The sequence below is a fragment of the Amphibalanus amphitrite genome, unplaced genomic scaffold (assembly GCF_019059575.1).
Source record: "Amphibalanus amphitrite isolate SeventyFive unplaced genomic scaffold, NRLGWU_Aamphi_draft 000171F_arrow, whole genome shotgun sequence".
In the NCBI taxonomy this organism is placed as follows: domain Eukaryota; kingdom Metazoa; phylum Arthropoda; class Thecostraca; order Balanomorpha; family Balanidae; genus Amphibalanus; species Amphibalanus amphitrite.
The window spans coordinates 681,397-690,548 of record NW_024881666.1 but is presented as its reverse complement, the minus strand read 5'-3'; the positions used below and the strand labels follow the sequence as shown (position 1 = coordinate 690,548).

Genomic DNA, 9,152 nt, shown 5'->3' with positions numbered 1-9,152 from the left:
TGACAAATCCTCGACAACCCACACCTTAATGCCGTGCCGAATCAGTCCTGGTCCTAACATTACGTCAGTCCATAACGCACCCAGACACACCAGCGGCGAGCCGTTGGCGGCCACGAGTCTAACATCAGCGGGTTCGTGGTGCATCGCCTGAATCCCCGGCAGGGAGGCTGACACACAAGTGGCTGACGCGCCCGTGTCCACCATCCACGTGCAGTCCAGCTTCCCAATTTTTCCCCGTACGTGTAGCGTGTTCGACGTCCTTAGGGGAGCTTCCATTGTCCCAGAGGCCGCCGCTCGCTCCGTGGCAGCGACCCTTCTCAGTTTAAATATGTTGTAGAGCACTGGTAGCGGGTGTGCCCGAATTCGCCACACGCCCAGCATACCAGGGGCGCTGGCCGTCCGCGGCCCCTTGCCAGAGGCGCGCGCGTGCACCACCTTTGCACGTGACCTGGCTCGCCACACGTCCAGCACGTGACTCCCCGCGCGTCAGTGTCACATCCCCGCCCCGCTCCGCCGGGGCCGCCCTCCCAGGTCCCGACCCTGTGCGCGCCACTGCGCCCAGCCGCTGTCCAGATAGGGGCGGCCGGCGGCGCCCCGAGCGGGACACGTGACCCACGCCGGGCCGCTCCACCGCGACCCGGCTCAGCGCCGCCGCCGCGTCCGAGCACCGGCACAGCCGCGCGGCCCCGACCAGCATCGACGAAGCGCATGGCGTTGACAGCCTCTGTCAGGGTTTGCACCTCTGAGCGAAGCGCAGCAATCTGGTCCGGCTTCCCAGACTGCTCGGCAACCTGACAAACGTCCGCTTTTCCATTCCGCAGCCCCATAGCCTCCTCAATTGCCCTCGCATGGGTTGGCAAATCTTGGATATTAGCGTCTGGGAACTGTAGACGGAGCTGCCCAGCCACCCCGCTATCAATACCCGACAGGAACGTCGACTTAATCAGAGCCATCCCCACTGCCGAATTCTCATCGGTGTTGGACTGACCTGGGCTCGATGCATAGGCAGATTGAAACAGTACTCGAAGCGCTGAGAGAAACATGCCGTACGTCTCACCGTCCCGCTTCCGTCTGGTCAGGAACTGCCGCTGGCTCTGTTGGGTTGTGTCGCCGAACTCTCTCAGCAGGGCCGCCTTCAGATTCGTCACAGAGCTCTTGTCCGTATCGCTGAGCGAGTCGATGACGCTGATGCGATGACCGAGTCCCAGAAGAGTCTTCCCGATGGTCTTCTTTTCATCCCCCAACAGCGCATAGGCATCCACGCGCCGCAAATAATCCTGTATCGTCTCTCCTTCCCCCCACACCAGCTTGTCCGAGCCTCGTTCTGCCATAATCAATGTCCACACTCCACACAGTGCGTCTGTTCACCGAGTACGCACGTCCAATCACCGGCGATGCACCGTTCACTACGCTGCCACCAGTGTGAGATCCGCGCGCGTCACTCACCGAGCAAAGACTGGCCGCCAGCGGGCGGCGCCCCGCGACCTCCGAGGCGCAGGTCACGTGACGGCGGCCGCCATAGGCGGAGGCAGGCTCTCAAGCCTGGAAGGCTGGAGCTCGCCTCTCACACCACCTCTATGGTGCTAAACTTTTTTTACAGTGTAGGCAATGCATATCCATGTGCCAGAGTTGGGGTGCTGGCTGCACGTGCGCACGTGCAGGGGTCGATTCCAGATCTCCAGAACGGCTGAACCGATTGTGCTGAAATCTGATACATGGTTAGGGACCGGTTAGTAGGGTGCCATGCAAAAGTCAGTTGCGACCCATTTTGCACGTGCGCACGTGCAGGGTGCCGCTTCCAGATCTCGAGAACGGCTAGGCCGATTGCGCTCAAATTTGGCACATCGTTAGGGACCGGTTAGAAGGGTGCAGTGCACAAGTTAGTTGGAGGTATCCCCTCGCAATTTCGCACGTGCAAGGCCCACCCCACCCTCTCGCTCGCTCCGTTGGTCGCCCCAAAAGGCGTTTTACTGGTTGTTATCCTACTCGAAATTTGATTAGGCCCTTCGGTCCAATGAGACCATTTCAGAGCCGCAAGTATGAAAGAATTAGTGGGAGACATTGGTCGGGGCAGCCACCCAGTGAGCCACTTGGGATGAATCCGACCATCTGAACAGGCAGCCCAGCCCACTGGCACTCACTGCACCCGGCAAAGGACTATAGCTCCAGTGGAGCCATTCCCGCATTGGATAGAGTTGCCCGTCCAGCCCGGAGCATGGGGTTGCGGCGTGGAGGAGAAGGATTTGACTATCCTGAGGTTGGAAGAGATGGAACGGCCGGTGCCGAATCTGAGGGGGTCCAGGAGGTTTAGATACTCAGTATATGGGGTGTGGGCCTACATGCATTGGTCTGACCCCTGCCACCTCGGCCAACAAAATCTCCAGCTCTTATCCGACCTGTCAGCGCGGAACTGCCGATTTTTTTTTATATCGTGATCAACGTGTGTCGTAAACACGACTGGCCGAACACGGGCCTAATATATTTCGTCTAACCAGCCAAGAACATGACTTTACACCAATCCGACCTCGAAGTCAAAATCCGAACATTTTCGAAGACTTCAACTCCGACTCTGGCCAAAACTGGTCAAAACAGTCAACTCCGACTGATTCCGGCTCCGACCCCACACTTCTGCAGTCACGCTACACTAAATTTCCAGCTTCTAAGAAATAAGCTATACGGTTGACAGGACCACAAAACTTTGAGGCGACTTGACTACTTGACTTGGTTTTCCTGACCTAAGGTTTTATGGTATCAAGCTTGTTACACGGACTGCAAAATTCGTATTTTGGAGCAGTTTTGCCTAATGTTTTTTTGCCAATTTTCGCGGCGCTTCGCGCCGATTCGTGCACAAACCAAAAAGAGAGATTTGTGACTATACAACGCCCCCTCCCCCACGCGGGTATACTATGCAATATGCATTACCTATGCAATATGCATTATCGATCATATTAGTGGCATACATCAGCAATTATACAGTGATAGAGCACCAGGCTTTGCCGTGTCAAACTGAATCGGACATCAGATGTGTTGAAAATCAAAATGAAATAAATAGGGCCGGCTCTCTGGTTTGACTTAAAAAACTTGAATATATGAGCACTTCAATTATATTGGTGGCGGTGGTGGCAGCAGATAGCACAGCGGCGGTACACAACCTCACACGGCGGCGGTGGCGACAGAACTCGTGAACGAAATAATACAACAAAGCGAAATCGGCGCGCTTAGGAAAAATATTCGTGAAGGATGCAGGGGTTACCAAATGGGCTGCCATAGGTAAAATAAAATGACGGGGCGTAAAGGAAAGGTAGGATACAACACAGTAACGATGGAAAACAAATACGGTACGGTAACATGAGGAGAAAAAAGGTCACAGGGCAGTAACGAATAGCGACATACTCCCCACTTTCGAAGTGAGCCGTCACTTCGAAAAGTCTCCTCACTCGGCACAGTCACTTTTTCGGCATTCGCCTCGCCGACGCTCACTTCACTCAGACGCCTCTAGTCTCAACAGTTTGTTAATCGGGCGGCGGGTAAGTCGCCCTCTTAGCACGATACTCGCCGCGCGAGCGTGGCCGTCCGCTCCAGACAGGAGGGACACCACGCGCGCCAGAGGCCAGCGACCACGCGGACCTTCCGCGTGCACCAGCACAATCTCTCCGACCTCGGGCAGCCGAACCGGACGGCCGCGCCGAGAGAAGCTCCACGTGCGTAGAGTCTGCAGGTACTCTTTGGTCCATCGCTGAACCAGGTGCTCGCTGACCAGCCGCTGGTGCCGCCAGCGCCGACTCAGGCTGTCCAGCTCGTGGCCAGACGGAGAGAGCACGCCACGGATGGACGTGACCCCGAACAACAGGTGCGCGGGCGTCAGCACGTCGTCGTCACCTGGGGTGAGAGGTCGGAAGTTCAGTTGTAACGCCAACTCATACAGGGTGACTGCCAACTCCTCATGGGTAAGATAACACTGGTGCAGGGTAATGCGCAGGGACTTCTTGGTTATCCCGACCAAACGTTCCCAGAAGCCGCCCCACCAGGGCGCCGCCTCGGGTACAAAGCGCCAGGTCACAGCTGCAGGTAGGTGCCCGAGCAGGGCATGAAACGTTCTGGCATTGTCACTCACAACTAGCGATGGCGTGCCACGTAGCGCAAAGAAGCGGCGCAAAGCCAGCTTGACGTCAGCGACATTCTGAGTCTTACACAGTTCGAGATGCACAGCTCGCGACGAGGCACAGGTCAGCAGCAGTACCCATACCTTGTCGCCGCCCTTGACGTACATCGGACCGAAAAAGTCCACACCGACCCGGCTGAACGGACGGCTGGGCTCCGTCCTGAACAGGGGCAGCGCGCCATCAGCTGACCGGTACGGCGCACCTCGGTACCTCCGGCACCTGAAGCATGTACTGACTACACGATGAACAGTTCGTCTCCTCACACAGTATTCACCAGACAGCAGTGCCAGTGTGGTGCGGGTACCCTGGTGAAACGATTTACGGTGTGCATCATCCACTATCAAGGTGGTCAGATGGGCAAACTCAGGCAGAATGATCAGAGCAGGTTCGTGAGTTCGCGTGACTGCTTCTAGGACACCATCTGCGTTTAGACGAGGTCTGACCTTCTCGAGTCGCGAGTTGGGTGGCAGCGGCGCGCCAGCCGTCAGCGCCTCCAGCTCCGGCGCGTAGGCGGCACTCTGCGAGACCCGGATCCAGAACCGCAGCGCCTCCCGGCGCTCCTCGGGTGACAGCGCTCCACTCCTCCTCTCAGTGCGCTGGTGCCTGGCGTTGTGCGCGAAACGAAGAATCCACGCGGTGCGGTTCACTGCCTGCTTGAGATGAGAACACCGAGTCACATCAAACGGTCCACGCATGACGTCTGGAATCGGATCAGGGCCACACTCTCGTCTCACGGCCACGATCTGACGTCTGACCTCGGGCCTCGTCTCTGCTTCGGCTTCTGCTGAGGGAGGCGTCAGTAGCACTAACGAGACATCATAGTCGGGCGGACTCAAATCAAATGGTGGACCCTTCCACCACTTGTCACAGGCGATGAGAGACGTCAGCGTTACCCCTCTCGTGCCTATGTCAGCGGGGTTATCAGAGCCTCTGACGTACCTCCACTGGTCGGCGGTCGTCAACTGAAGCACAGTCTTCACCCGGTTCTCCACGAACATCTTGAGAGGCCGCCTCCGGTTGAGCCAGTGAAGCACGTCGGTCGAGTCGGACCAGTAGGTGACTGTTGCGCTCTCCAGATGCAGCGCGTTCTTGATGAAGTCCATCAACCTGGCTCCAACAACAGCGGCCATCAGCTCCAGCCTGGGGATCGTTAGATGTGGAGACAGGGGGGCCAGCCTACTCTTCGACATCACCAGGGCAGGCTCCCCACCCTGGACCACATACACCACCGCGCAGTAGGCGGTCCGAGACGCGTCACAAAACACGTGAAAAGTCGCTCCGGACTGATCGTCACGCGCTCCGGCTAGGCGAGGGAACCAGATCACCCTCCCCGGCGAGTCTCTCCACCAGGCTCGGACCTCGGTCTGCAGCTCCCCACTCAGGGGACTATCCCATGTGCATTCAGCGTCAAGCCAGGTACGCTGAAACAGGGCCTTCCCCCAGATCAGCCACGGCGTCACCACGCCGAGCGGATCAAACGGTCTACTCACAGCAGATAGCAGCTCAGTCCGGGTGCCAGGGCAGGTCACCTGTGGCACGGTCACGGCCAGACGATCCGATCTTGTGCTCCACAGTAGGCCGAGCACCTTCTCGTCCTCAGTGTCGTCACCAGACATCCTGGTCTTGTGAAGATCCATGGAGGCCTCGCTGAAGACGTCACCCATCTTCGTCAGTCCGGCCTCTGCCTCCGCCCTCGTACTGAAGGACGGGCACATGTCGTCCATGTAGACGGAATCCTGAACCTTCTGCAACAGAACAGGTTCATCGCGCAGACACCGGCGGACGTGCTCAGCGATAGTGCACAGCAGCATGTAGGGCGAACAGGTGAGTCCAAACGGGACCCTGCGAAACCTCAGCCGCTGGCCCGCCCACAGTAGCTGCACGAACTGACGGTCCTCCTCAGTGAGTACAATCTGATGGAAAGCTGCACGAATGTCCGTCTGACAACCCACAGCTCCTGAACGGAAGTTAAGTAGCACAGCTGGTAAACGATGCAGCAGGTTCTCTCCCGGCTCAAGGTAGGAGTTCAGGCTCATACCTGCACCGTCTGGCGCTGATCCATCGAACACCACTCGCAGTTTGCCGTTGCGGTGCAGTCCTCGATGCGGTAAGATGAACTCTGATGGTGGACTCGGCAGCGCGGGCTCGATGACGGCGTCTTCCAGCAGCTGATGCAGGTGGTCATCGTACTCCTGGAACTGTTCAACATTCAACTTCTCTGTCATACGGTGAGTCCGGGTCTTCGATAACATCAGGTTAGACACTGGGCGCTGGTCGGACTTCCATACTAGCCCATCTCATACCTGTTCTCGGTGGCGTTCCAAGTCGGTACAGGTGGGTCTCTCTCGGCGGTCTCCTCTGCGGCGACTCCCACAGCGTCCAGCGTCCACATTCGCTCGACGTCAACCAGCTGACAGCGGTAGGCGTGCCGCTGCCGGGTCGTCTGCTGGCCTGGGGACTGTCCGTGGAGCACATACCCGAACACAGTCTCCACCAGGCGGAGGCCAGGATTCACCTCCACCTGGTTCCACAACACCACCTTGTACAGCTGATCACACCCAATTAGAACATCAACAGGTCCGTCACGGAAGTCATCAGCAAGCTCTACACTTGGGGGCAGAGACTGAATGGGTGGTGGAGCTCCCACGGGCGCACACAGCTTATCAGTTCTCCAGAACACAAGCTCGGCCTCACCTTTCTGGTATCCAGTGAGCCGCGCGCTTACTTGGTCGTACTGGTGAGCCTCCTCAACTCTTTCCTTGAATCCGACACACGCGAAGGTCCCCTGGCCGACCTTCTCGAGTCCCAGCTGGTCAGCCAGTGAAGCCCGGATGAAGGAGGCGTCTGCCCCGCCGTCAATCAGCGCGCGTACTAGACGCACGCCCCGAGGACCAGCCACCTCCACGAGCGCCGTCTGCACGTAGCAGTGCTGCTGGCTCCGCACGCCCATGCACATCCGTCCCTGGTTGGCAGAAAAAGTACCAGCAGCAGCAGGGGGCGGCAATGGTCTGCGATCAGGCATGCGACTCTCAGACACAGCAGCAGCGGCAGGGGGTGACAAAGGTCCGCGATCAGGTACACATCTCTCAGTAGGCATGAGGGCTGCATGCTCTCCGGGCGGCGGGTGCAATGACGAGTGGTGCGGGCCACCACACCATGGGCATCGGGTGCTGTGGCAAGCACGCAGCAGATGGGGACCAAGACACTGGTAGCAGAGCTTAGCCTGGCGCACAACATCCCAGCGAACAGGCACAGTCATGGTGCGGTAGGCCGAACACGCAGCCAGGCCATGCTTACCCGTTCCGCATGCCAGACATACCCAGTCAGGTCCCTTCTTCTGCCTCACGTTCAGCATGCTGACTGTCGGCTTCCCAGGTACTGCGGTAGGTGGCTGCTCACTGGTGATCCTCTTCCTCCGAGCAGCTGCCTCCTCCCTGATGCTCATCTCCTTCTGCAGGAACTTCAGGAAGAAGTATGCGCATCTGGCTGACCTTATCCTCACTTCTGTATGGAAATATGAAATTGCCAAAATAAATTACTGTATTAAAAGTCGAGATATTTCGAGCACAGCTCTTCGTCGGTCGATTGTAATTATTTACACACATAACAGGCGTGAGGTACTGTAAATAATTACAATCGACCGACGAAGAGCTGTGCTCGAAATATCTCGACTTTTAATACAGTAATTTATTTTGGCAATTTCATATTTCCATACAGAAGTGAGGATAAGGTCAGCCAGATGCGCATACTTCTCATGATGATATTCCTCAGAACGCTTAACCACTTACGATAACTTCAGGAAGACTGTGAGTTCATCAGATGAGTCAGCACTGCATCTCAGCCACTCAATCTTCCATGACTCAGGGATGCAAGACAATAGCACAGGCATCAGCAGGACAGCATATGAGTCAGGCAACACGTTCATCGTCTCCAGCGCCCTGACCTCAGAAACCAGCCCATCAATCATGCGTCGCAAGCGGACCAAGTCATTGTCACTGTGCACAGGGGTGGTGGACAACAATCTCTGCATCAGCACCTTAATGCACAAATCTGGGCGATCAAACCTTTCCTTCAGGGTCTCCACAGCCTTCAAGTAGCCCTGGTCAGTGATGGGAAGACCCTGCACAGCCACCTCAGCCTGATCGACGAGGTGCGCCTTCAAGTGCACCAGCTTTTCGACAGGTGCATAAGCAGGGTTGTCATGGACAGATACACAGAACAGGCTCCAGAACTCTGACCACTTTTCCACGTCCCCACAGAACTTGGGCAGCTTCAGGTCCAGCTTTCCCCCCAGGTAAGGCGGCACACACTGAGCCCTTCCAACAGAGACCTCAGAGCTCCTTTCCAGACGAGCAAGCACACGCTTAGCTTTGAAAATCTGATCCTGCATATCCTGAACATGCGAGGTATCATCAGGCACAGACAGCTTTGTCAGGCTCACCTGGATCTCGGTCATCAGATCAACGTGCTGCTCAAGGTGGTGTATTGCCAAGGCAAGGTCGTCCTCTTGAGAATTATCACATTCGGCAAGCTCTTTCATCAGTCTGGTTGCCTTACCTCGAGCCACAGTCCTTTTCTGTTTAAGCTGTGCCTCACTCTCCATCTTGATATACACAATTCACAAGTCAATCTCAGTCTTGATCAGTCAAAATCAATCAGCAAATCATCAAAGAAGCAAATTTAACAGAAATCAAAAAGTCATCCGGCCCGGAGGACTATGTTGAAAATCAAAATGAAATAAATAGGGCCGGCTCTCTGGTTTGACTTAAAAAACTTGAATATATGAGCACTTCAATTATATTGGTGGCGGTGGTGGCAGCAGATAGCACAGCGGCGGTACACAACCTCACACGGCGGCGGTGGCGACAGAACTCGTGAACGAAATAATACAACAAAGCGAAATCGGCGCGGTTAGGAAAAATATTCGTGAAGGATGCAGGGGTTACCAAATGGGCTGCCATAGGTAAAATAAAATGACGGGGCGTAAAG

The 9,152-nt window shown here is 56.3% G+C and overlaps 2 protein-coding genes across 2 annotated transcripts; both read right to left on the bottom strand.

The window, feature by feature from the left end:
• Window positions 1-3,720: 3,720 nt before the first annotated feature.
• Window positions 3,721-6,457, bottom strand: LOC122383727. The gene is made up of 2 exons (XM_043370452.1): window positions 4,247-6,457; window positions 3,721-3,879 (listed from the first exon to the last, which is right to left on the bottom strand). Exons 1-2 carry the CDS (start codon window positions 6,413-6,415, stop codon window positions 3,862-3,864), a joined length of 2,187 nt encoding a protein of 728 aa, XP_043226387.1. The 5' UTR covers window positions 6,416-6,457; the 3' UTR covers window positions 3,721-3,861.
• Window positions 6,458-6,565: 108 nt separating this feature from the next.
• On the bottom strand, window positions 6,566-8,619 carry LOC122383721. Its single transcript, XM_043370447.1, has 3 exons — window positions 7,957-8,619; window positions 6,858-7,623; window positions 6,566-6,609 (listed from the first exon to the last, which is right to left on the bottom strand). Exons 1-3 carry the CDS (start codon window positions 8,617-8,619, stop codon window positions 6,566-6,568), a joined length of 1,473 nt encoding a protein of 490 aa, XP_043226382.1.
• Window positions 8,620-9,152: the final 533 nt, after the last annotated feature.

Bases quoted from the DNA above. Each gene is read 5' to 3' on its own strand.
- LOC122383727 (XM_043370452.1), bottom strand. From the start codon at position 6,415: ATGTTATCGAAGACCCGGACTCACCGTATGACAGAGAAGTTGAATGTT.
- LOC122383721 (XM_043370447.1), bottom strand. From the start codon at position 8,619: ATGACCGAGATCCAGGTGAGCCTGACAAAGCTGTCTGTGCCTGATGAT. The intron at 7,624-7,956 runs TTATCGTAAGTG...TTCTTCCTGAAG, and splicing joins AACTCACAGTCTTCCTGAAG to TTCCTGCAGAAGGAGATGAG. The intron at 6,610-6,857 runs GTGAGGCCGAGC...TCCCCAGGCCAG, and splicing joins GCTCACTGGATACCAGAAAG to CAGACGACCCGGCAGCGGCA.